General features: G+C 50.4%; 1 protein-coding gene across 1 annotated transcript in view; it reads left to right on the forward strand.

Annotated features, from left to right (window-relative positions):
* Positions 1-27,566, forward strand: part of LOC118634936 (protoheme IX farnesyltransferase, mitochondrial) — a 123,109-nt gene extending 95,543 nt beyond the window's left edge. The window contains exons 6-7 of the mRNA XM_036269775.1: positions 12,717-12,949; positions 26,879-27,566. Of these exons, the coding sequence (XP_036125668.1) occupies positions 12,717-12,949; positions 26,879-27,285 (640 nt within the window). The 3' untranslated portion in view covers positions 27,286-27,566. The remainder of the gene's footprint in view (positions 1-12,716; positions 12,950-26,878) is intronic.

Below are 27,566 nucleotides of genomic sequence, written 5' to 3' on the forward strand. Positions count from 1 at the left end.
CAGAGGACCTGTGGGACCCCTCTTCTACCTTGTGGTCTGTGTGCTCGAAGACCAGGAGACCAGCTGGCCTGGAGTTTGACCTAGCCCTCCCTGGTCTCTCTCAGTACTGCTTCAACCCATTGCCCCCCTGGGTCCTTTTCTTCTGGCTCAGTGTTTGGACAGTGGTCCTTCTGTCTCAGACAAGTCTGTTGAGTAGCTGTCACAGGTAGTTTCTCTTCTGCTCTCCTCTTTCTGTGGCCAGGTTTCTCGGCAGAGCAGCCCTCACCACTTCAGCAACTGGAGTTCAGCTCCCACCTCACTGTGCATCTGCTTTTCTCTGTACTTGCACTTTCTTCTCTTCGCTTGGCTCTTCTGGTCCCACTTTACTTAGACGAATGCATGCTCAAGTGGGGACCTCAGCCAAGCCCCTAGGACTTCTAGCTGGGTGCCCTGCCCCAGTTCTAGAGCCGCGTGGGAGAGAATCGGATGGCCCGGTCTGGGGCCAGATGTCTCCTACCTGAGCCATCGGTGGGTCTGGTCCGGTGGCAGTGGAAAGGGTGTGGAACAGTGGGCGTGGGGGAGGGGAAAGAGGACCCAAGGCTACTCCTGCCAGGGCGGCTGCTTCTGCCTGAGGGCGGCTTGCACTCAGGCCAGTGTGCATCCCAGGCCCTGGCTCTACTTTTGTGTATTTCCAGCTGCGATCCAGCTCCTACCCCCAGTACACATTCTGCATCAAATTCTTCTTGTGATTTGCAGTCAAAGCCTAAGGTAGACATTCTTAAATTTAAAGTGTATTAAGTCCCATTTTGCTTCATGCAGAGAGAGGTGTGTATCCTCTCTCACTGTCTTCCCTGCATTTGGCAGGGAAATTTGGAGTGTTTCCTGGCTCTCTCAAAGTTGAAGTCTGTTTTATGTTCTCCTCTTTGTATGTAGAGAGGACAAAGGGATACAGGCACCTTTAATCTGCCATTTTTCTCCAAATTTAGGTCCCTCAGAATTAGATTTCTAATATATTTTACACATGTACTTTTTTAAGTAATAACTTTTTTCTGGTCTATCCTAATTAAAATGAATCTTTCATAAGAATGTCAAGGCCTAATGTTTCTTCAGTATATTTTAGAACTAAATAATCCCCTTGTCTAATTCAGTTCATTAAGGATTTATTGATCACCTGTAATGTTACTGGTATTCTCAGTTCTGTGTTTAGGATGCTCAAAAGGCTCATAATCACAGTGAAAAATTAGCCAGGTGCATAACATGCTTAGCAGACAGGACAAGGAGCCCACGGGTGTGTACTGAGGGCAGTGAGTGAATTGGTAGGAACAGAAGTTCTCCGGGACGTCAGAAAGGAGCCTGCGGATAAAGACACACTGGACAGTGAAAGCTTCCTGAAGGAGGGGGCTGGGCCAGGCCTTCTTCTCTGTTATTTTAAAACATCTGTATTTTGATTATGTCTCCTTTGATTATCCATTTTTCAGCTTGGTGATGTTGACAGGGAAATAATACATGTCAGCATTAGTTTTTCCAACTTAATGGATCAGATGAGAGTGATCCATAACATCTAAGCTTTGGGTGTGGGCTGTAAGGGGCGAGATAGAACGATAAGGGCAGAGTGAACGGTTATTTAGAGGATAAATTTAAACACTTGGAATGGGGTTCGACCAATACCTGGTTTTTCGATGAATGACGAAGATGGAGTTTTCAAAATGAAATGGATTATTTAGCTGGCATTATTAACTTAAAGAACAGGGTTTAGCTTAAGTATTATAGGGATTTACAGGAGACATTTTTCAAATTTACTGAAGGTTTCACCAGTAAGCACTTAAGCAAATGTAAACGTTTTGCGGGCTGCAGGGGAGCTGAACATTCGTCATCAGCCGGCCACCCTGGCCTCGCGGGCGGCCGGACCCGCAGAGCTCCGCAGGAGTGTTAGCTTAGTCTCCGGTGTGGACAGCTTGCCGATGTAAGAAGAACATAAACATTTTATAAGTATAGGAATTTCTTTTTTTTAGTGTTAACCAGTCATTTGAAGTGGGAGGAAGAACAAATTTGGCCTCGACTTAATAATAGTGGTGCTAACAGAGAGAACTGTGTTCCTAAAATGAAACCTTTCCACAATAGGAAGAGTCGACAGCAAGTTTCTTGCATCTCAGTCATCCTTGTCGTTCCGTGGGCGGAGGAGAGGGGCACGGAAGGTCCTTCTCGCTCAGCCTCCTAAGGGGAAGGAAGCACTTATGATGGTTCTGAAGCATCATGGGTTGTGAACAATTGTTGACAGTAATCCTGGGGATGGGATTCTTCAGTTCTTATGTCCCTTTTTATAAGCATAAAATATTCAGACATTTTAATAAAAATAGTTAGCGATCATACCTAGGAACTAAGTTGATCACTGGTAGCCACTGGAGAAGCCAGTCGTGGGAACAGACACCTTTTACTAATAACCTGGAGTCGTGTAGTCGAATATCCTATTGATTTACTTCCTTCTCTTTAAATATGGTGATGTGGAAAGATTTGATCTGGTCACTGCTCTTCTCATTGATCGGTGTGAGCCTGGTGAATGGAAAGATAGTGTTCCTTTGTGTGGTTTGTTTCAGCCAGCGCTTGGGCCCCGTCTTGGGCACAGGACTATAAAGGTGAGTGGTACAGAGTTCAGGCGCCGAAAAAGCAGGGTGTGGTGGGACAGACAGGCAGCAGCGGACCCTGTGGTCCTGGGACTGGGAGGGCTGCAGGGCGTGTGGGCCACCCGCGGGGAGGGCCAGGAAGGGCCTCCAGGGGAGATGTCCTTGAAGGGCTTGTTTGGTGTCCAGGCCGAACTGGAGAAGAGGAGGAAGGCAGGCCCACACAGAAGACTGAGAAGTATTGGGAGATGGGAGGCACGTCGTTCCAGGGCGGAGGAGCTGGTGCTCAGCGCACACGGGCCCGGTGCCCTGGGCCTGGACTGCAGACCAACAGCCGCTAGACCAGGTCTGAAGAGGCACTTTCTGTTTGGCTTGCATTTGCCAACATTTAAAAATAGACAAATTTAACATAAAATCCCAGATTTCTGGGCTTCCAGGGCACGTTTCTTCATGGCATCTGCCAGCCAACCCTGAACAGCAGGTCCCACAGTCCTCCCCATTCTTTTTTTTTTTTTTTTTTAAAGTAGGCCTGCTTTACAACTTCATTTTGTCAGTCTGGGCCCTGTGGTGTCTTCGTTACCTACACTTTATGTAAAGAACTGAGCTGCTTTGTGTGTGTGTGTGTGTGTGTGTGTGTGTGTGTGTATTATCGTATAAATTAAAAAGGGAGGGAGTTAGAGAATTAAACCATCTGGCTCAACCAGGAAAAAGGAAAGTGGTGGGTGTCCTGGGAGCTGGAGATAACGGGGTGCAGTAGGTGGTCCCAGAGATCAAGGAGTTTTGAGGAACCCGCTGAGACTGGACCGGTACAACAGAAACTAGACTTTCATAGATGGGGTCAAATGATGGGAGTCTCCCCTCTGAAAAGTCCAGTCTTTGTACAAATACCCCCAACGAAACTTAAACTGAATTGATGTGTAGTGGAGTTCAAGGGTCACCATTTGCTTCCTCCTGAATTAAAACACTGAACAATGAATTAAAAGGTCAGCAGTGGGGTATCATCTTAGCTTTTTTTGTTGTTTTTTTTTTTCTTTCTCCTAGATTAATAAGATTCTTGCAATTTTCAAAATGAGCTCAGATCTGCTTTGTTTTTTCCTTGGAAAAATGTTTTCCCAATATAATGCCACAGTCCCCGTGTTCTGAATATAATGATACCAAAAATACTTCCTTGTTTTTTAATTTATATTAAATGTGTTAAAACATTTAATTTCTAGGTGAGTTTCCATCATTTTTATGCACATGGATAGTTTTTCAAACATTGCTGTAATGAATTTTCTTTTTAAATATATTTCGTGTCCTCATTTTCTTCCCACATTCCTTAAATTGTGAATTTATATCACCCCTCTGCTACCTTGCAGTATCTACAACTTGAGACTTCTTCAGAAATAGAAAATTCCTAAATAAGATTCTAGGGAGACATTTTTCGAATAGTCCTCTGTAGAGACTTTCACCAAAACTCAAGCCAAAGCTCAAATGTCAAATTTACACATGAAATTAAAATTAAATTAGCTTGGTTTGATTAAGGCTTGGAGTTTTCTTTTGTTCATGAAGAAAGAAAATTTTATTTTGTAATTTAAAATTCATTTATTCTGAAATAGTGAGCCAGAAGTATGAGATTAATTTTTGTGTAAACCAATTACCTGCAGAGCTGCTTAAAATGTAAAGCTTTCTTGGTTTAATGTAACATTTCATAGCCTCTCTGACATGTTACTTAAACAGAAGGGCCATATTTCTGCAGCAAGTTATTTTAAAAGTCAGGTAATTTAAATTACATTTATTAAGTGCAATAAATGGAAATCAAATTAAAGCTTGTATATTTCTTCTCATTTGTTCCTAATTTTTATAAAAAATTCCACTTTGATTGAGCTACTAAGGATTGGTGTTTAGTAAACAAAGACATATTATGTTTTAAAGGAGAAATAAATAATTCATAGAAATGTGTTGACAAATTTCCCCTCACTCATAGTCTATTAGTTTCTTTTCCACAGTAGCCTTGGGCAGGAAAGGCAAGCATAGAAGGATCCCATGCATTGCTGCTCAGTAGAAAGATGCTGCATTTCAAAATGTAATTCCGTTTTGGATATGAGTCTGGAAATAGATCATCACTCAACCCTCAGCATGAGCCATAAACCTATTTGCATGAGTGAGCGAATGAATGTAAAATATTTTTTTTAGTTCAAGAAAATCACTAGATTTTTTTTCTGCCACCATCCCCCCCCCCAATCAAATAGAGCTGTTTCCTTTATTCACACATTTGTTCTATTTTGTTGAAAATTAGAATATTTTTGCAATATTATCATGCCCCATTCACTTGTATTTCTGATCTTTCCTGTATACGTTTACTCTAGGGAGAACCACTTACAGAGACATTAATTTCTCTGTTCTTAATAAAGCCATTAGGTACTGTTACAGGTATATGCAAGGGCACCAATGTTCCTAGAAGCAGTGTGCATGTGCTCAGTCCAGTTTTTCCTGCTGCTGGTTTGTTTGTTTGTTTATTGTAATTTGATATCATAAAATTAAATTCTTAAAGTTATAATTGAAAATAAAAAAGTTTTGCCATTTTAATTCACAGCCATCATTTATCATTTATAATTAAGAAGTGACATTCTTGAGCACATATGAATATATTTTCATATTCTAATATATATTCATAAGTCTTTATGAGTTTGAAAAAATGAATCAGTGGAAACAATTTATTTCACGTTTGCCTGTCCCTACTTCCAATTTTATTTACATAGGTGCACCCCATTCTGTATTCTCCCACCTGTTCTTTTTCTTACGACTGATTTCATCATTTGAGAGTTTATAGTACTTGTGTCTATTTGTTTAATGTCTGTCTTCTTTTCTGGCTGAACTTTGCTGTCTGTTTTGTTCACAGCTCTGTACCCACACTCAGCATTGTGGCTGACTATAGACATCTAGCTCCTGTTCAGCGAGCGTAGTTGTGCTACTACATGGAAACTAGAATGTAACAATGCTAATAAAGAATATTAAAGCATTTCCGCTCTGGCTGGTTTGGTTCAGTGGTTAGAGCGTCGGCCTGCGGACCAAAGAGTTCTGGGTTTGAGTCCAGCCAAAGGCACGTACCTTGGTTGGGGTTCATCCCTAGCCCTGGTGTGGGAGGCAACCATTCGATTTGTCTCTCACACATCAATGATTCTCTCTCTCTCTCTCACTCTTCCTCCCTCTCTCCCTCCTGCTCTATCTGAAGATAAATGGAAAATTATCCTCTGGTGAGGATTTTTAAAAATTAAAAAAGGAATATTAAAGCATTTCCAAAACATTTTGCTTCAGCTCACCCTTTTAGTGGCCAAAGCACGCTTAGCTCTGTGGCTAGATTAAGTTAGGCAGACGAACCATGGAAGTGCAGGAATACACCTGTAGTCCCTCTGTTAGTTGATAACAGAACTAGTTTGCTCTGCTGTGTTCTTCCCACTTGGAATGTGTCAGAAGACAACTGAAAGCAGGTGACCCACCCAGGCCAGCCATCGTCAGCATCGCAGTGAAGGTGGGGGCTTCTGTAGGCTCAGCCGAGTCAGCTGGGCCGGACACGGCAGGTGAAACCAGCGTCGCACTGGTAATGGCACACCGCTGGGCCTCAGACCTCGGCAGGCCTCCAGGGGCCATGCTTAGAGAGAACCAGGGGTCTGCCAGGAAGTCCAGCTCAGCCCTCTCCCTCAGCTCAGGGAAACACAAGGTAGCCTGTTAGCTTCCTTCTTGTCTTGCCTCTAGAAATCAGACCTTAGGGTAGCGCTTGAAATGGAAGTAAATTTACATGGCAAGAGCAATTTAAATGGCAAATGGAACAAAAAGGCTAACAAAAATTTAAATAAAGAATAAATAATAAAAGGAGAAATAACTCTGGGTGTATTTATCTGTCTCTCTTCCTCTCTCTTTCTACAGGTTTGGGTACTGCCCATACCCATTTAGGAATAGGGGGAGCAAATGGGTTTTTTGATCAAGGGCTGAGCAGTGTGATTGGGAGGAAGAGTGTATATTGAGTAATTGACCTAAAATGCCACAAATCAGTCACTGACAGAGTTGCCCTTCAAGTCTCCGGTCTCTGACGTGGTGAGCACTGAGCGGAAGGGGCAGCTGTGCTGAACCGAGAGCAGAAATGTGCTTCTCTGATCTTCTCTGTGTCCGGAATCGAGCTCCAGTAAACAGCTAAACTTAACTGTAGTCACCACGCTACGCAGAGATTTCATGGTAAATCAAACTTTCAGACATAATCCACTGGATGTCTTTCTCTTTATCCCAGAACCGTTATCCTGCAAGTCCCCCTCCAACTTGTAGTTCAGAAAGAACTCTGTGCTCCTGTTACTGATTCATTGTGTATAAATCCTGCCATTTATTGAGATAAACCCTTTGTTTATCTGACTCTTTTACTCTGCTTTATTTCAAACAAGGTTTCAGTTAACTTGTAAAGCTATGTAAAATATGACAGATTTGCCCCCCCCAAACACACACACACACACACACACACACACAACTCATAAAAAGAATACTTGGGAGAGACACAGTAGAGCCAAACATAATCGATCTAAAAACACAAACCCTGCTCATCCTCATGTGAGTCTGTGAGAGTCATCAGGGAAAGGCTGCCCTGCACTGTGGCTCTGACTGCCCAGCCATATGTTCTGGAACATCTGGAAGGTGACTGAAGAACTAGCTAGGTAGCCCTGGCTGGGTTAGCTCAGCGGTTAGCATGTTAACCCATGGACCAGTCTCACAGTTTTTTTTGTTTTTTTTGTTTTTTAATTTTTAATTTATTTTTTTGTTACAGATATTTCTCCTTTTTTACCCCATTGGCACCCCCCTACCCCTCCCCACCCCTGCCCCGTCCCCGGCTTAGTTGTCCATGTCCATTGGTCATGTATACATGCATATAAGTTCTATGGTTTATCTCTTCCCACCCCCTCTTCTGAGGGATGTCAGTCTGTGCCCTACTTCCATGTTTCTGGGTCTACTGTATTCCTCAGACTGTTATGTTCATTATATTCCGTATATAAGTGAGATCACGTGATATTTGTCTTTTTCTGCTTGGCTTCTTTCACTTAGGATAATACTTTCCAGGTCCCTCCATGTGGTCTCAAAGGATAAGAGATCTTTCTTTCTTACAGCTGCATAGTACTCCATTGTGTATATGTACCACAGCTTTTTTATCCATTCGTCTACTGATGGACACTTGGGCTGTTTCCAGATCTTAGCTATTGTAAATAGTGCTGCTATGAACATGGGGGTACATATATTCTTCCTGATTGGTGTTTCAGGCTTCTTAGGGTATATTTCTAGAAGCAGGATCACTGGGTCAAATGGAAGTTCAATTTTTAATTTTTTGAGGAAACTTCATATTGTTTTCCACAGTGGCTGCACCAGTCTGCATTCCCACCAGCAGTGTACTAGAGTCCCCTTTTCTCACAGGTTTGATTCCAGTCAAGGGCACGTACCTCAGTTGTGGTTCAGTTGGGGCTCTGAAGGAGGCAACCAATTGATGAGCCTCTCTCACATCGATGTTTCTCTCTCTCCCTCCCACCCTCCTTCCCTCCTACTTTCTCTGACGATAAATGGAAAAATATCCTTGGGTGAAGATTTTTTAAAAAAGAACTAGCTAGGTGGGTTTGTCTCTTTCAACCAGCATTTGATAAGCATTCTGTGGCAGTGTGTGCGTGATTCCTTCTCCTCGAAAGTGCCTGAGGTGAACTCCTCCTGTGAGGCGTATGGGCGCATGTCCATTTTGCTGGCCAGCATGGCAGGCACAGGGATCCTTCTGAAAAGCAGATCTGATCATTGTCTTCCCCCATTGAGAAACCCGAGGAAACTGCTGACCCTGCGTGTGCCCAGAGGCAGTGTTCAGATGTCTAATGTGGCCTTTCTCACCTGTCTGCCCTCTGACCCCTGCCCTCGTGCTGCACTCCAGGGGGGCCATGCAATGCTCTCACCTCTGGCCTTCTCACACACTGCTCCCGGCTGAAACTCGCTCCCCTGCCCTCACTGCCCACCTCCCACCATCCGCCTGTTCTCCACTGGAGCATCACCGCCTCCTGGAGACCTTCCCTGTGCACCCCACCCGCCCCGCCGCTGTCCAGCCTCAGACGTGTTTCCTCTGGCGTGCCCACTGGCCGGCGCCGCCTGGTTAACTCCCGCTCCAGCAGAAGTGTTCCCAGCTCCCAAGGAGTTACATCCAGGTCTGGTCTCCTTCTTTTTTCTTTAATTTAGTGCTTTCCAATCATTTCCATGTCAGGGGATGCAGCAGAAAGTTAGAGTATTTCCACAGTGGGGTAAGCTGAAGGAACTCTTAAACCCAACAGGAGTGCGCTCCAGCCGAAAGCAACCAGCCTGCAGAGTCCGGCTCTCGGCAGAAGGAAGTGAACCCGTAAGTCGTAGTACACCATGTGCCCCACATGCGCCAACAAGGAAACATCCCTGCAGGTCCTGTTTCCAAGTTATTTTACTTACTGATTCTCAGGGTCTCGTCTGTAAAATGAGGATAATACTATCTCAGTAAATAAGTTTCACTTTGTTCATTTTTATTTTATTTTTAATAAAAAATAGTTTTTTCCAGACCCAGGTTCTGGAAAAGCTTCCTCCAGTGCAGCCAGTGGAGGTGTAGACTAGCGTAAACTCTGGAGCGTGGACGGCGTGCAGGTCAAAATCCCTGAGGTCTGGCTTAACAGTCTCACATCAGGGAACTTATCTCCAGAATTATCCTGATCAGTGCTCTGAACAACTGTCTGTCTGTAAGATATTCATCCTGACATTATTTCTAATTAAAGAAATGGAAAAATAGGAAGTATCCTAGCAGGGCATATTGATGGAATTAATTGTGGTATATCCATAGAATGGGCCACTGTGTAACTATTAATGATGAAGATATAAAAGAATTCTTAATGGCTTAGGGAAACTAGCTTAGGGAAACTATTAAGATATATTGAAATTAAGTAACAAAACCACAATTCAGGATGTTCTCAGTTATTTTTTTAGGTAGACATATTATTAAGAAAAGGCTAAAAAGAAAGAAACCAGTGTGTTTTCCTGAATAACCAGTTTGGAATTTTTTTGGGATTTTTGGTAGTTTCAAGTTTTCTAAGATGAACATAGATTGCTTTTATACTGTATGTTTTAGGAAAAATAAAGCATCACCAAAATAAACTTCATGGCCCTGGCCAGTTTGGCTCAGCGGTTAGAGCGTCAGCCCACGGACCGGAGAGACCTGGGTTTGGTTCCCGCTAAGGGCACGTACCTCGGTTGCAGTTTGTCCCCGGCCCTGGTTGGGGTCGTGTGGGTGGCAACCACTCAGTGTGTCTGTCTCATATCGATGTTTCTCTCTCTTCCTCCCTCTCTCCCTCCCGCTCTATCTGAAGATAAATGCAAAAAATGTCCTCGGGTGAGTATAAAAGAAATAAAAATCAATAAATAAAATAAACTTCATGGAGTCTGCATTTGGAGCACCTTTGCCCCTAAAGGAGAAAGCCCCGCAGTTTGCCAGGCCAGGGCTTCAGCACAGAGCCCCGCGAGGGGCCTGGTGCTGGGAGTGATCATGGCTCCCTGGGCGGTGTTCTCATTTTCCTTCACGTGCCTTGTCAACCTGCTCAGTTTTTCTCCATGGCCCTGAGCACACTGATTTAAACACCAAAATTAAGCCTCATGATCTTCTATGATTCTGAGAAGGGTCAGAAATTAAATTTCCACATACAGTTGCCTGTCTCAGTAAATGAAATGCACGTGAGCCTTTCTAAGAGGACTTTTCATAACCCCCGTGCTTTTGAACACAACTGGCTGCCACAGACCTTGGAGAAGGGGTGAACAACCTTTTTTTTTTTTCCACACAAGGTCCAATTGAGGAAAAATAAACATGTTTATGAGCATTTTTTTCTGGCCCAAAATAAAACTAGCTCTTTAGAATCCCATGGGGGGTGGTCTGTTTTTACACGCTGTAAACTGCATGGTTGAAAGAAGAATAGACACAGTATTTGCCCTGCTTTCAGCCGTCTGAACTCTTGCTGGGCACACGTGAAGTGGAACAGCTCAGAGGCATCGTCCTAACTGCGCTGGGAAATTATATCACGTGCTTTACTGGGGAGCCAGGTGAGAAATCCGTTTCGGTAGGTGGTGAGAGAGAGCTGGGAGCAGACAGGTAATTGAGGAGTGGAGGAAGTAGGAACCTAGGTAGTCTACTCCATCGGGGTGTTTGGGGCTGAAGGGGGATAGTAAGAACTTCGGGGGAAATAGGAATGAAGTGATCAGAGGATGACAATGGAGATAGAAGCTGAAGACCCATTTGGGAGGAGATTAAACTTGAGCAAAAGAAGAGAGTTTATCTTTAAAAGTGGAGAAGATGTCCTCTTCCCCCCAGTGGGAGGAAGGTCAGGCAGTAAGGATGAGGGTATTTGTCACTGTCATGTAAGAGGGAAGGACATCTGTGGAGGGTATCAGGGGCCAGAGTAAGTCTGGAGACTTGAGAAAGCTGGAGGGGACGTAAAACAGCCGCGTGTGAGGAATGGGAAAGGGAGCCACCAAGCACAGCAGTTACCATCCCGGACGTGGCCGATCAGCTGATCATAGGGCTCTCTCCAGCAGGAGTGGAGACAGCAGGTCCTTAGCAGATTAGCAGTGCGGATCGTCAGGGTGGGAATGATGGAAGGAAGGGGCAGAATAAAGGTCGAGGGTGCCAGAGTTGGGTCTGTGGATGTAACGACCACAGGGTCTGGAAGGGGTAGGTAGCCGGGACTGGGGGAGGAAATTCACCCTCAGGGTCGACATGCAGTAAGAAGCCTCTCGGGGCGTTCGTGGTTCTTCCTTCACAGGCGTCTGACAGCACTTCCCTTGTGTGCTCTCTGGTTCCGTCACCACTGTTCTGGCGGGTGCTGTCTCCAGTGGTCCCTGTATTCTCCAAGTCACTTCCAGCTCTGTCTGTTCCCTGGCTTCACTGGGTACTTCCACCTGCTGGGCCCTCCTGCTCCCCGAGCCCCGTTCCCAACTGAGTTCTAACTTGTCATCCTTCTCTGAAAGTTAGTCTTTTTCCTAAAGGGGCAGGGTTATAACACAGGCCTTCTCTCTGGCCATGGGAACACTGCAGCCCTGTGAACAGAGGGTATGACCTCGTGTGTGTGTGTCTGGGTGGGCATCTTCCTGGGGAAGTGGCCGCTGCCAGAGCCCGAGCTCCGAGAAGCGGCACACCGGTGGGTCCCTGGGCTCTGTGGGGACGGTTTGCTCAGGGGCAGCCTTATGGCTTCCGAAAAGAGGGGGCACAGTGGAGTCACCTTTGGTTTCTTAAGAAAGAAGAAATAAACATGCATGTAATCAGGAACGAGCAGATCCAATCTTTGTACACATTCGAAAGGTCTTCCACAAGATTCTACACGAAGTTTACTCAAACATTTGAGAGTCAGCCTTACAATCATCACCATTTCATAGTTTTACTTACACAGTGTGACCTCCTCTTGAAGGTCCCGTGTGTGTGAACGAGCTGTGGTGCGGGCACTGAACTGCAGGGGCCCTGGCCCCGCGAGCAGCCCGTGCTTACTGTGGGCACAGAGCTGGTGCCGGGCCCAGCCTGCAGCTCGCCCGGAGAGCTGCACTCAGGCCGCAGTCGTGGCCGCTACTGCTAAGTAGGGGCGGCTTTGAAATAAAGTACACGTAGCGGGGCAGAGCTCCTCCCGGAACTAAGATGCTGTTTCCCCCGGGTCTCACAGTGTTGTGTCGAGTGGTTTCTCCATAGCTATCACGTACTGCGCACTGACTGTCAGACAACCCTGTGCGCCGCGGGCGTGGGGGGGCTCGCGCCAGCCCTCCGAGGAGATGTCAGAGGTAATTAGGTGATCATCCCTCTGTACAGATGAGCGAAGTGAGGCCAGGACGGACAGGACCCAGGTTGCGGTCGAGGCCACTCTGACCCTAACTCTGTTAAGGTTGCCCCCAGCCAGCAACATGAAGAAGAGCGGGAGAGCTCCCCTTTCACGTTTGCTGAAGAAGATGCCCCAGAACAGGGAGAAGCCAGCCTGCCTCCCGGTCGCTCGCCAGATGGGGCAGATGACTCTCTCATCAGCGTCGATCCCGCACGGCTGGTTAATGGGTTGAGAGTGACCGTGTTCTGTGTTCTCTGCTCTCTTCCAGCCCGCTGCTAGCTGTGTCCTTTGCCACTTGCTGTGCTGTTCCAGGAGTTGCCCTTCTGACCTGGGGGGTGAACCCACTCACAGGAGCCCTGGGGCTCTTCAACATCTTCCTGTACACCTGCTGTTACACCCCACTGAAGAGGGTCAGCATTGCCAACACCTGGGTCGGAGCTGTGGTGGGGGCCATCCCACCTGTCATGGGCTGGACGGCAGCCACTGGCAGCCTCGATGCTGGTGAGTGTCTCCCGCGTCCCCGCGTCTGCTCCCGACCCCTGGCGCAGGCGCCCGTCCAGGAGCTCAGCAGCTCTTCAGGACAGACCGCTCCTGCCCTGAACTGCAGGACTTGGTGTGGAGTCTGTTTGATTCGGGGCCGCCTCCTCGCGAGTGCAGACGGGGCAGTCTGAAACACGGTGAGTGCGCACCTGACGGGTGACTGCCTCTGGCTTCTCTCAGGCTTGGAAACGTGGGAGGGAAAACAGGAAGCGAGCGGCCCCGCCCGTAACAACAGGTGCAGTTAAAAGTACCGAAAACTCAGGAATCAAGTCGGCCCTGGTGTTTCACTGGGGGTGTCCCCCAGGTGGAGGTGTCTGGTCCCGGGCTCCACTCGCCTGTGCCGGACGCTCCCTCGTCGGCAGGCCTGCTGCCTTGGCTCTGTCCTCCCACAGACCCGGCATTTCCCTCTGTGCAAGAACAGGCCATTTTCATTAGTTTCTAATTTATTTTTATATGATTTGCTTAAATTGTTCATGCTGTCTACAATAAAACCTTTGAGACATTTCTACATTTTTTTTGGTGGTATGTCACAACTAAATTTGCGGGGTGAAATAGCCCATTCTTACCATCTGCAAGGGAAGTTTCACAGTCTAATTAGTCAAGTAATTAGAGTTTTGACCGACACTTAGGAAGGAAGTGGTGAGGTTGCCTGCAGTACATGTAAGTACATATTTTTCACATGAGAGATCAAAGGCATTGATCGTAAACGCTGCCCCGAAAGCCGCGTCTCTGAACTCCGCGCGGGCGCTCGGGCTCCGGTGTGGCGAGCGCAGGGCGGGGACCGCGCCTTCGCCACACTGTCTCAGGTGGGTCTGATGTCCCGTCAATGTGCCATCCCGAGAACCTACAAACTCAGTGTTCTGACATGCACAGGCTTGTTTGGCCTGTGATGACCCGCCAGCCGGCCGGCCGTGTGGGAGGCTCTGTCCCCGCGGAGCAGAGCCTGGAGCCGGGCTCTGGAGCGGGTGTCGGGCTCCGAGCCAGCAGCACCTCGACAGCTGGTGCCCTTCGGAACGACCCCTTTATGCTCTTTTCTCCTTACCTCCCCAGAGGGGCTCCTAACGGTCCCTTCTCAAGGAGTCGTGAGGAGTGAATGAATTATTATTAAGTATTCCTCATTTATACAGTGGGCAAATTACTACAGATCAAGAAAGGTCATGAAATTTTACTGGTGTGCAAACTCGGAGCAGTAGTTGTCACCTGGCTGTTGTTCTGAAGACTGGGGTGCCTCCAGGCTCAGCAGGAAAGAGTGCTGGGTTCAATGTGATGTCGTCTTGGCTGAGGGAGGTCAGGGTGGACCGTGTGGGTTTGGCACCCCTGGACTAGGTGATGTCTGAATTTTTCCCCGGTTTACAATTTGAATTTAAAGAGCACACCTGCATACTACCAAACTCCTGGTCAGATTTCTCCTCCTCATTTCTGCCTGGAGCCTCAACCTTGACTTGATCCTAACTCCCTCCCCAGACTCTCCACACCTTTCTGGAGGATGCCCAGCCATGCAGGGCTCTCGGCCTCCACACCGAGTACTTACTGCTGCCGCCCCCTGGATGCCCTGCTCCAGGCCATCTGCCTGTCCCCAGTCAGGAATGCCGGGACCCTACTCAGTTTCCTCTCAGCTGGCGTAAGGCACGAGGCACCCAGAACTGCCTGTTCTGTCTAGAGAATCCCAGGCAAGGCCGGGGTCAGGGTCGAGTTGCTGCAGGAATAGGTGTCACTGGAGACAGAGGAGGGCAGTCGAATCCAGGGCCATGGAGAACTTGGTCACCTCGGCTGTGCAGGGCCCTGGGACCTAGGTTCTTGCTGAGGGCTTGATGCCCTTGTCATATTCCCAGCAGTTTCTGTGAAGAGTTTGGGCCTCAGCAGATGTCAGCCAGAGAGAGAAAGAGCTTGGACAAAGCCCTCCCACTTAGGAGTGCACGTTCAGCAGGGGCCCTTACTTTCAGGGACAGTCTGTTTTTGGCTAAGCTGCTGATAGACACACACTGTAAGTAAAATGTGGGGTACAGTCTTTCTGTGACCCCAATTTAATCACTATGTACAAACTCACTAGTGAGGGACAGCCAAGAGCCAGGCTATACCTTGTTTAAAGTAGCAGGTTGAAAATACGTATCTGGAAACACGAGACCATCCTCTCCCTGCAGTGACCCTGGCACTGAGGGCTTGTGCGACCACAGGGAGCAGGTCCTCGGCGGCGTTCGAGGTGGGTGTCTGCCACACTTTTTCCGTAGTTCGTAAAGACGCACGGTGACAGCAAGGCTTACTGCCCTGGTTCTGATTCACCACAGACCACACTGTACACCTAAAGCCTCGTCAAGTTTATACAGAAGGCTGATGCTACCTTACACAGTGCTTCCAACTGCTTCAAAAGAAGTTTCCAAACATTGAGCAAACTTGAGATGAGCAGGAACTCTTTGTATGAATGAATGAGTGTGTAGATCCTTCCGTTTTACAGAGGACAAGGCTAGGTTAACCCACAGTCAATTGCCAAATATTTGCTGAGCATCATCTGTGCAAAGGTTTCAGGAGGAAGCGATACAAAGCAGCAAGGCACCTGAAGGAAGCTAGTTTAAAGATTTTATTACCAGGATTTTAGGAACTGGGTTGAAGGGGATTTTATGCAATTTTGCCTTCTTCCAGAACTGCACTGTCTAATCAAGCACCCACATGCGGCTCTTCACATTTAAATTTAAACTTAGAAATTCAGGTCTCGTCCCTTTGGCTGTATTCCAAATGCTCACAGCTACATGTGGCTCACAGCTGCCCCGTTGACAGCGCAGACTGGAGACAGTTGTGTCCTCGAGAAAGGTCGTTGCGACAGGTCCACCCAGGAGGACACACTGATGGGCCTGCATTCCCTTTTCCTCGTGTGCGTTCGCACATGCAGTGCCAGGGCGCGGTGTGGGACCGCCCTGTGCTGCTGGCTCAGTGCAGGGGGATCCCCTGGGATTGCCGGAACAGCTCCTGGGTCCTGCCTCAGAACTTCTCATTCAGCAGGTCTGGGCAGGGCCCAAGAACTCTCCTTCTAACAAGTTCCCAGGCGCTGCTGATGCCCACGGGTGGAACCACAGAGCGCTAGCTGTTAGAACACCTTGGAAATGCCTGGGGATGGGGCAGGGGGCGAGGCAGATGGCACAGGGATGCACTAATGGTGTCATTTGTATTCGCATCAGAGGTGACAGCTCTCATCTGAGTTCTTAGGGGACTTGTTTGCTTGAAAGAACCCTTCTAAGAATAAAATGGCCCAAGATGCTTCCTTTCTTCAGTGGTATCTCCAAACCATTGTATATTTGAACCTCCAAAGACTGATCACTTTGGAGAAGCCTGTGAGTAGAGAAGTCTTTGGAATATTGTGTTGAACTATACTGATAATAAGGAAGAGAAGGGGGGTAGGGGAGGGCATGAGGGGGTTGGGGGACCACCCTGTCAGTGGAACAGCCTGGACTAGGAACAGCAGGGCTCACCACCTTCATACACGGCTTCATTGTGCAGGGTCAATTAAGGGCCTACTGTGTGCTGGGCACTGAGAGATACAAATATACTAAAACCCAGTCCTCAGGAAACCATGTCTCACTCAGCGTCTCCAGGGAGAGGCAGGCCGGTACTCGAATAGTTGGCTGAGCGAGCTTTAGCAGGGAGGGCCTTCAGGGGGCTGCGAGCTGATCTAAGAAGGCTTTGGAGCATACTGACTTCCAAATTGAGTCACAGTACACTTGGAGAGGGGAACGTGCTGTCCCAGAACAGGGAGGTGTACGTGCAGGGTTGAAGGCAGGGAGCCGGAGCAGGAGTGAGGCTGGGGACCTGATCCGAGAGGAGCTGCCGCCTGTGGAATGTGTACTTGAAAGGCAGTGAGGACGCCTTGGGGGTTTAAGCAGGAAGCAGCGGGTGTCCACTTGAGGAGGATTTCACGGTGTGCACAGGCTGTTGCTTCCGTGGTATTGGACATCCGCAGGCCTGCCTCTGTGTGTCCTCTCAGTTCCTGGCCACTCCTTCCCCTCTCCAGCAGGGCTCTCCGTGTCCTAGGCCTGCCCCCCTTCCCTAGTCAAAATTTCATCCTTTGAGTAGTTCGCGAAGCATCAACCTGGTCGTCCTTTGAAAGAGCAGCTTGTGAGCACCGAGGAAGCACAGGTGGGCATGAAGGGTAAATGTCTGAAGGGGGGTCCACTGCATATTCCACTCGTTTGCCCCACCTTCCCTGGCTGCTCAGCCAGGGCATCAAATACCGGCACCGTCGGTCTCTGGTCATGTATACCTGTGCAGAAGCCCTCTCCCGGGGCTCAGGAGATGGTGGCAGGACTGGAGAGGAAGCAGCTAAGCGCGGTGTGAGACGGGCCCTGGCTCGAGGGCGCTGCCTAGAGAGAGAGGGTAGGACATAAGCAGCTGTAGAAATGGTGCGTGTCCCTTGCCCTGGCCGGTTGGCTCAACAGTTAGAATGTCAGCCCTCAGACCCTCGTCACTGGTTCAGTTCATCAAGAACTCGTACCTGGATTGCAGGCTTGATCCCTGGCCCTGGCTGAGGTCATGCAGGAGGCAACCAGTCAATGTATCTCTCACGTCTGTGTCTCCCTCCCCCCCCCCCCACTCTGAAAATTAATGGAAAAATATCCTCCGGTAAGGATTGAGAAAAAAAGAGAGAGAAAATGGTAGGCATCCCAGTGGCTGGTGAAGTAAGGAAATGGATGTTCAGAGGTACCTTCTCCCGCGTCTTGGTGCCTAGATCGTCTGTGGTTTTAGTGGTGGGTACTGGGCCAGTGAAGCCCCCAGAGGCCCAGGCACTGAAGAGGGTCTGCTGCCTCTTCATAAAACATCAAATGAGGGTAGGATGGTCCTTTGGGCTCTGATTTTTTCCCCCCTCGGCCACTTTATTGTTTTGATGTTTTCCTATCAGTAGGGAAAACCCGGTTTCTCCTTGTTCTAGATACCCAGTGGTATGGGTCAAAGGCGTGCCTCCTGCACGGCCCCTCCGGTCGTGCGGCTCCGGGAGCAGGCCGGCTGACAGGCGAGGTGGGGATTTGCACTCTAACAGTTAGCTGCTCTGCATTTTGCTACTTTGTGGCCGCACAGAGAGCTGTGAGCCAGGCTCCTCACTCCCATGAGCAGATCCCAGCTGTCAGCGGGAGGGCTGTGCTATCAGACACTGTCCAGCCGGGAAGCGCTCTTGGTGGCTGTGTGGTCAAGGTCGTCATTAGAATGGTATTTATTCTGCTTGCCTCCATTTCCCTCCTAGGCTCGGCCTTGGCCCCCCGCCTGCCTAATTACTTTGCCTTTTTTTTTTTTTTTTTTAAGTTATACTGCTGTCACTGGAAAATATTAAAGATGCTTACCAAGTCAGACTCAGGGAGGCCACGAGTGGACTGCGCGCTGGCCCTGCTCCGGCCAGCTGGTGTCTCAGGAATGAAGTGCTGGGTTGGAGTCTGCTCGCAGGGGACAGCAGGAAGGGCCGTGACCTGGCAGGGCCCGAGCTCGGGGTGTGGACACCTCAGACTTTTCAGCCCCAAGCAGGCCGGGTCTGTGCACTGGGCCTCCCAACAGTGTTCATCTGAGTCTGTTTGCTTCTCTGTGCTTCAGGTTCAAGTCTTCCCTGCTCCTTGCCGAGGCCACCTCTCTATCACCCCCTTTTCTTAAAGGCTCAGGTTCTGTTTTGTAATTTTCCTAAATTTGAATAAACCCTGGGTCTTGGGAGTTTATGACCTGAACCGGGGTGACCGTCTGCAGAGCTGATTCAGATGTCGTTGTGGGGTAAACATTAATTATGTCAGAAACACTCAGTTACAAACGAGGGCTTAGAAACGGCCTCTTACCAGCAGGTGACATTTGGAGATGAATGGTTTTAGTAACAAAGGAGAAGGAGTTTTTTTAGCCTCAGCTGGTAAACTACAAAATGTCAAATACTGTTGCACTTTATTTACCTTCTTTATACCAGGCTAAGAAAATAGGATAGAGACAATTTATTTCCTCATCCAGGAGACAGACGCGCGGGCTGCCGAGTGCCCGGCCCTGGGTACCCGAGCGCTGTTACGACGCCCTTTCTGTGCTGCCTCAGCTGGACTCACTCGAAATGAGTGTGTTCGTCTTGTGTGAGATTTTTCTCATAACTAGCCTTAGAGCTTCAGATTACGTAAGATAAATTATGTATATATTTTTTGGTACGTGCCCCTAGCGGGAACCGAACCTGGGACTCTCTGGTCCGCAGGCCGATGCTCCAACTACTGAGCCAAACCAGCCAGGACATAAATGATATTTTTAAAGACAGAGTGAACAAGGAATGTTTTCATGGGAATAATGGCACACCAAACAGTATTTAGAGCCCTGTTTTCTTCAAAGACAAAAACCCAAAAGGCGGAAAGAAGGTTTTGGGAATACGTTGCTGGACCGAGCTCGGCCATGTGGCCACAGGCCGACTGGGTACTCGGCGTGCTCCTCTCGGCAGCTGTGCTGGGCTGACTGTAAGGGACAAGCTTCCAGGGAGCTGGGCCGGTGCCTTCCTGAAGGAAGTGATGGCTGACGCCTGGGATGGCAGCCTGGTGGGTGCCTGGCACAGGACCTCTGGTCAGCACAAGGAACCAACGCGTATCGGGTGATAAAGATGGAACGACTTCCGGGTGAGCTGTGGTGCCTGTGAGTGTGTAGAGAACCACAGGTGCTCGAAACTGCCCCCTCAGGGATGGTGAGACGGGAAGAGGACAGGGGCACTTTTTCAGAGTCAGAGCTTGGTGCTTCCTTTACCCTCGTCTTTCCCTTCAAATGAAACCCCAGGTGGCCGCTGGACCGGGAGGAGGGGGGGGGTGCGGTCAGGTGAGGGAGGGCGGGCATCTGTGCCTGTTCATTGTTCCCAGGTCACTTCCGAGGGCTTCTCCCGGAGCCCGCAGTCATTGCCACACAGCGTTTCCTAGTCCCGAGCACTTTAATCTCGCCTTCTGTGTCTCCGCAGTCGATAAGCTGCGCCCACATCCTCTTCCCTTTATCTGCAGTGCCATGGAAGTCTATTGCACTGTTGAGGCCGATCTGTTTCACAAACTCCTTTGTGTTAACCCTCAAAAGAAAGGCATTGAGATCTGTGAGCATGAAGCTCTGGGTTTGGTTTTGCTTCCCTAGCTGGCCCCCCGTTTACATGACCATGTGACCCTGACAGCACAGATGTAACCAGTCATGGAACGGACAAGCTGCGAGGGCACAGGGAGAGGGGGCCTGTCGTCCTGGGAGGGAAGCACGAACCCAGCACCAAGGTTCACTGGAGCCGAGTTTCTTCATCCTTTCCAGGCCAGGCGTGGACAGTGAAGAACAGTGACCGACTGTAAGAGCCTCAGCTGAAACCAGTGAACTCAGTTCCAGAGGACGTTTTCTTGGAGGGACACATAGAGTCAGAGCTCCAACCTGGAAGTTTCTGTGGCCATTCTCTTGGAGAACCGCTGAGCTCGATTTGCCTTGGCTCTGTTCGCCAGCAGAGTGGTGGAATGTGCCCGGGACAGCATCTCCAGGTGTGAGCAGAGGTGGCCCTGAGGGCGTTCTCCCCAGGCAGTGTGGTGTGGACGTGATGGACAGATGTTTTGAGAGTTTGGAAGTACATGTATTTTCAAAGTCACTGGGAAGACGTTGGTTAGCCGTGCCCTGCTACTATGTCCCATGGTCTGAGCGGGGTGCCGTGAGGTAAGGATTCTGCAGCGGCAGACGCGCAGCAGAGCAGATGTGCTCTTGAACATGCCCTTTGTGCCGAGGGAAATAAATTCGCCCTGGACACCGGCATAGTCTCTGGTGTTGCTTTTGAGCTGGGATTTTGGCACCTTGGCCTCAGGAAGTTGCTGTCCCCTAGAAAACCTTGCCCACAGACATGCCATCTATTTCACAGATTTTCTGTATTTTCGATATTCATAGACCAACAAATATTCCATTAAAGTAAAGACAGCAGACATTTCTTTCAGATACACAGTTAGGTAGGAAAAAGAGATAATGCTTTTAATAGAAGCAGAGAATGCATAGTTTATATGTAGGCATCGAAACTCTGAGACTCTTCAGATCTCAGTTTACAAATCGCTGCTTCCAGGAAAGCTTTCCTGCCTCTCCCAGGCTGACTCTGGTCTTCCTCCCGTGTGCTTCCCACAAGCCCTGCACCTGGGCTGTAATCCCGCCTGTGCCCTCCAGACCCGGCCTTGGGAACAGACTGCTCCTTCTGGCAGGGGGCGCACTGAGTATTTGTTGACTGCTCTGGGGGTGAGGCGGGGGGGGGGGGGGGGTGGCTTTTGAATGAGTAAACTGAGTGCTTTGTTTCCGGGCACAGGGAAGGTGGTCCACCTCAGCCCCCGGACTAATTCAAGGCTTCCTGTTCTAGTTCACCTTATCTTGATGAAGAGAGTAATTTGTTTTCCATCTTGTAGATGAGCAGAGGCTGCTGCAGCCGGTCAAGTAGAACTGTGTGGGGGCGGTTTTCTGATCACAGTCCATTTAGGCTAAGCTGCGATTTCTGAAGCCCTTTCATTGTGACATGAGCCAAACCCATACCCAACTTCCTCTCGCAGGGAGAGCGGCGCGCTACTCTTCTGAAAATGATTTTTAAATTGTTATTTTGAGCAGAAGCATAACTGGAAAATGTGTATTGAGCAAAACAGAGTACTCCAGTTGGCACACTAAGAGGGGGGCTTTTGAGAAAGAGGAGAAAAACCCATCTGGGCCTGATATTTTAACCATTTCGGGTCTGGATTCCCAGCGGAGTTTGCCCTTGCACTGCCATTCCCACCACAAAACAGATGCTGGACTCTGACTGCTCCTGTTCCCTCCCCCGCGCCTAGTCATCACGGAGGTTGTTTCTCTCCACTGGACACAGCTCGGTCTGCTCGTCCCTCCTGTGCTGAGGCTGTCCTGACTGCACACCGTCCCGGTACGACCGCTCGGGAGCTGGGGGGCTGTTCCGCATGCATCGTGCTCAGAGCCACAGAGTGACCCTGTGCCCTGAGAATCTCTGACGGCTCAGTTGGTCAGAGCATCGTCATGTACACCTAAAGCTTGCAGGTTCGATTCCTGGCCAAGCACACACCTCGGTTGCAGGTTTGATCCTCAATTGGGGCGCACATCGATGCTTCTCTCTCTTTCAAAAAATCAACAAACATATTCTCAGGTGAGAATAAATAAATAATGCTTTATTGCTAAAAATGTCCACATCATCTGTGTGTGCTGGGAAATGGTGCCAGTGGGCTTGCTCAATCGAGTGTTGCCACAAACCTTCAGTTGTAAGAATCGCGGTGTCTGGAGCACAGCCGAAGGAGGCATGCCTGTGACTGAGACTCGCCTCGTTTCTAGGTACCAGGACACGTAAACTGGCAAGTGCCTCTGCATTTCCTCCTTCCAGCAAGCGCCCCTCTACTCAGCCCAGTGGCATGGGGATCGCCACCCAGCAGTCTGCTGTTACTAATGTGGGTCAGTATGTGGCAAGTTTTCTAGAAGGGCTGGTTTACTGTGAGGAATACCCTTGGGCAAGTGAATTAATCTTCTCCTTTGCGAGAGGAGGGTGAAACGGTCCGGGGAGGTTGCTGTGAGCTTTGGAGAGCATGTGCATAATTCCTGCACACAGTGCCTCGGGCACAACAGCCACAGCACTTAGCTGGCATGTGTCAGAAGTACAGCTTTGCGTGTCTCCACTGTGCACAGTCTCACCTGTGCGTGTCCTTGGAGTTCCCCACCTGAGTGAGTCACCAGGGCGGCCACCCTCTGCACTCCTCACTTGTCCCCTGCCATTTGTTTTTAAATATGTTTTTACTTGTTTTTTAGAGAGAGGGGAAGGGAGAGATAGAAACATTGACGTGAGAGCAAAACATCATCAGCTGCCTCCTGCACACCCTCTACTGGGGATCGAGCTCTCAACCCAGGAGTGCGGCCTGACCAGAAATCAAACCAGGACCTCTCAGTCCATGGGCCGACGCTCAGTCCCCTGAGCTACGCCAGCTGGGCTCCCCTGTCATTTGTTACCCACCATCCAGGGGTGACCTGCTATGCTGGGGGACACTGCTTGGGGAGGGTCCCATCCTAACCTCCAGCCCTATCCGGTAGCTTCCCCTCCCTCACTCCAGCCTCCAAGCCCTCCCAGGAGAGGCCTGAAGTGTCTCCCAACAGGACTTGACAGTGTTCTGTGTGTGGATGGGGGTTGGTAGACGATTTGTAACCTTGTGATATGCATTCTCACAACCTGGCCAGCCTAGGACCAAAGTGTGTGTGTGGACAGGTTTGACTGATAGACAGGAAGACCACTTTGCTTGCATTGAATGCTTTTTTTGCATGTGAGTAAGATAAGGTTTGCATGATCATGGCTGGAACACCACCTCGAGTGGACAAAAAATGGATTGTAGGACTCGAGAATGTCTGGGGCCCTGGCTGGTTTGGCTCAGCGGTTAGAGCGTCAGCCTGCGGTACAGAGAGACCCGGGTTCGGTTCCCACTAAGGGCGCGTACCTTGGTTGCAGTTTGTCCCCGGCCCTGGTTGGTCGTGCGGGTGGCAGCCACTCGATGTGTCCCTTTCACATCGATGTTTCTTTCTCTCTCTTCCTCTCTCTCCCTCCCACTCTGTCTGAACAACAACAACAAAAAGAATGTCTGGGTTTGATATATTTTTTTTAGTTTTCAAGTCTCTTTCCGCCATAAAAAGCGAGAGACAAGGCTAGGCTGTGGTTTGCAGAGACGCCATCTCAAGGAAATAATTTACATAAATCCACTTGTAACCTGGGAGAACAAATCTGCAAATAAATGGGACTGCGTCCAAAGATCTGTAGCATTTGCTCTCTTGAAAAGCTCCCTCTCACTCCAACCAGCATGTGCTTGTAGCTCATTGTGCACCCATCCCTAGAGACAGCAGTTCTGTGTCCAGTTAGTCGCGTCATGGCTGAAATGTCACTTTGGGGAAAGCCTTCACTGAGCAGTTGGTCTCAGGTGGTCCCCACACTGTCACCTTGTTCTGATTTTGTAAATAACCCTCATCACTGCTACTTGTGTTTATCTCTGTCTCTCCCTCCTCACTGTAAGCAGGGCTTTGTCTGCTTCCCACTGCCTGTGTAGCATCCATAATGGTGTCTGGCATGAGATGGACACTGGTCATCTCCTTCCCAACACGGTGTAGCCACCTCTGTTACCATTGTCATTAACATTGAAGAATGTGTGTGTGAACTAAGATACATCCATATGCTATTTACAGACAGGGTTAGCATAGATTTGGGGGATTTGACAACACCTCTACTAAGATAGGAACCTTAACATCAAGTGTTGGTTATATTTCCTCCCATATTGGAAGGAACTGATTGACTTACAAGAGCCCACAGGAAACCACCAGTGGATATGAAAGTAGCCCCATCCCTCTCAGATCTTTAGCACCTGAGCAGTTCTACTCAATATGCCACACCTGCCTGATCAACTTAATTCAGAACCGGGTACGTTTCTGCCCAAAACAAGATGAATGAAATCATCATCTTCCTCTGAGGGGACCTGGATGCCTGGCCACTGACACCCTGCAGGTCACACTGTCAGAAAACAGATCAGAAGAGGGACTCGTTCCTGCTCACCCTTCTGGGCTCCGGCTCGACAGCCCCGGGGCCTTGGAGCCCAGACTTATTTCCCAGGGCTGGAGTTACCTCAGCTGCTCAAGGCCTGTGTAGCAGTAGCCCTGCCTCTTTCCTGAGCAGCCCCACAGACCAGGGCTTAAACGCCTCATCACCGGAAATGGGCCTGTGGTTATAAATTCTCAGCCTCTGTGCAGCACGGTGCTTCCTGGGGTCAGTAAACTGTTGGGCCTCTGGTCAGGAACCCCCAGACCCGAGTCAGGGCATCCAGAGGCTCCCGAGGGAGGAGGAGGTGGGGCGCGGACGCCGGCGTCTGGGCCCCCAGGTCAGTGCTGGAAACGGTGCCCGGGGACCGCTTGTGCGGAAGCAGCCTCACGCGGGCTCCAGGGCCTGCGGCCTCGCCTGCGGCAGGTGGAGCGCTTGCTGTCCTCCGCCCGCCGGACACACGAAGGACGTGGACATCTTCAGGGGTTCACATTCCGGTAGGAACGTGGAACATCATTCGCGATGGGCCGCTGTGGTCCCGCAGGGCTCCTGGCCCAGCCCAGACCTCACCGCCGCCTGGTTCTAGCCGCCGCCGAGGTCTCCCAGGACCCAGGCCGGACACGCCCGAAGCCACCCCCATGAGCCGCCCCCGCCCGTCCCCATGCCCTCTCAGTTGCCAGGGCTCCCGGGCACAGGAGCTGCCCTGCCGCTGCCCTCCCCTGACCCCCCTGACCCAGGACACACATCCTCTGCCCCCGACTTCTCTAAGGCCCACCCTCTTTCCGCCACATTTTCTTCTCCCCGTCTCCTCGGGGGTCCTCCAGACCTGCCTGGCCCTTCCGCCCTCAGGGCCCCTCGGCACCGTCCACGCGCCCCCACTCCCACGCCGAGGTCTCTGGCGGTGTCCTGTTGCTCTGCCGGCACAGGGCCCTCAGCGCGCCTGCAGGGCCGGTGCAGAGTCTGTGCGCCCGCCGCCTGCCGCCGGGAGCTGGGCCTTCCCAGTTCTCGGCACTCCGGCCACTAGCCTGCCTCTCTGGTTCTGGTTTCTACGGTATCGCACGGTAAAAGTGGCCTTTTTATCTTCTGCTCTACAACTCTATGAATCCTACCACATCTATTAACCTTTTAATACCTAGCTTCCCGCCTGAGGCCTTTGCAGATCCTTCTCTGGTCTCCTTTACGTCTCCCTGGGAGCTGAGCTCAGACGCCCTTTCCCTGGGAAGCCTCTCCTCCCGGGCTGGCCACCCTGGTGCTGCAGGCTCATGGCAGGTGCTCTCCCTGCACAGCACTCAGGGGCGATGAGCGACCGCTAGTGTGGCCTTCAGTGACGGTGAGCTCGGCGCCTCGGGGACACACGCAGCTCCCTGCGCACATTGAATCCTCAGTGCCGAGCCCAGGGCTGGCCACTCCTTGGTGCTCGGGAAACGTGACGGAGTACCGCCTCTCCAGCTAGTAAGGGCAGGAGCGCCTGCCCTGGGACGTGTGGGAGGTGGCTCAGTGTCCTCCGGAGCCCAGCTTCCACCTGAGACCGGAGACAGGCTCCCTGTGAACTTGTCTACCTCTGAAAGACTGATCATCATCCGATCCGTTGGTTTAATGAGTATGAACTGACCCTCAGCCCTACAGGCAGGACTGATGAGGTGAACTAGTCACATGTAGTGCTTACTCACTGGTGCTCAGGGTGCTAACATGTCCTTGTTGAAGACTGCAAAGCCACACACAAGTCATCATTCTGCTCCGGGATCTGGTTCCTTCACGCCAGTCCGTTCATTCAACGGACACTTTCTGGCACCTCCGGCCTGCACATCAGCAGGCTCTGGGGAACGGGAGGGCAGTGTGCCGAGCACCCGCCCTGGACGGCCCAGCCGTCAGGGTGAAATAGTACGTCAGTTCACAGACAAAAGCCAGGGCGGCCCATGTGGGCCTGGTTATGGTCCTTTCTGTCAGTGCTGAGCCTGGAGCCACCAACTGCCCTGAAGAGGGGCCCTGTCCAGAGGGCCAAGTGGACGTGCACCCGCTGCCGGTGCACCCCCCCCCCCCGAGGGCTCAGCACGGGCCCATTGGGCTCCCTGAACACGTTTGCAAGTGCATGGGGCTTCTCTTGTCCCTGTGTTGGGACACGGGGTACTGGGTGGGCAGGAGCCACGGGTACGCAAAGTCATGCAGTAGGACAGCCCACCCCAGATGCAGGGGCTGCCCTGCTGCGGTGAGAAGGGGGCGCGGTTTGGAGAGCTTTCGGCTCCCCACCTGCCAGGCTGACTTGGGCAGGCGGAGATGAGAACAGAGCTGGCAGAGATGCCTTAGGAACAACACTGACTTTGTCACAACCCCTGACGACAACGTCTGCTTACCTCTTGTCTCCTAACCCTGCACAGGAGCCTTTCTTCTGGGAGGAATCCTCTACTCCTGGCAGTTCCCTCACTTCAACGCGCTGAGCTGGGGCCTCCGAGAGGACTACTCCCGGGGGGGCTACTGCATGATGTCCGTCACTCACCCCGCCCTGTGCCGGCGCGTCGCCCTGCGCCACTGCCTGGCCCTGATCGCACTGTCCACGGCAGCCCCCGTCCTGGACGTCACCACGTGGACTTTCCCCGTCATCTCCCTCCCCATCAACCTGTACATTTCCTACCTCGGCCTCCGCTTCTACTGGGACGCGGACCGGAGGAGCTCCAGGAAGCTGTTCTTCTGTAGCCTGTGGCACCTGCCCCTGCTCCTGCTCCTCATGCTCACCTGCAAGCGGCCGCCGGGCGAGGAAGGCGACACGGCGGAGCCGCAGAGTTGAAACCACATTGGCATGTGGGGAAAAACCAAACGTACCGGGAACGCACTTTCCCCTTGGCGGTTAGGCAAGACTACTGTGGTGATTCCGGAGCAGGAGCAGAGCAATCACTGGGTTTAGTGCAAGGCTGGTTGCGAAACGATCGGTGCTCAGTGATCACGCAGCAGTGTTGTATGGTGATGTCCAAAATGCTCTCCAGGTGAGAAGTGCGTTGGCTCAGTAGATGAATACAGAGAGAATCTCCCTCTTTGAGGGTCTTGACATATCTCTTCCCCCAACCTCTC

This window comes from Molossus molossus, unplaced genomic scaffold, assembly GCF_014108415.1.
Source record: "Molossus molossus isolate mMolMol1 unplaced genomic scaffold, mMolMol1.p scaffold_m16_p_19, whole genome shotgun sequence".
NCBI classification, from domain to species: Eukaryota; Metazoa; Chordata; class Mammalia; order Chiroptera; family Molossidae; genus Molossus; species Molossus molossus.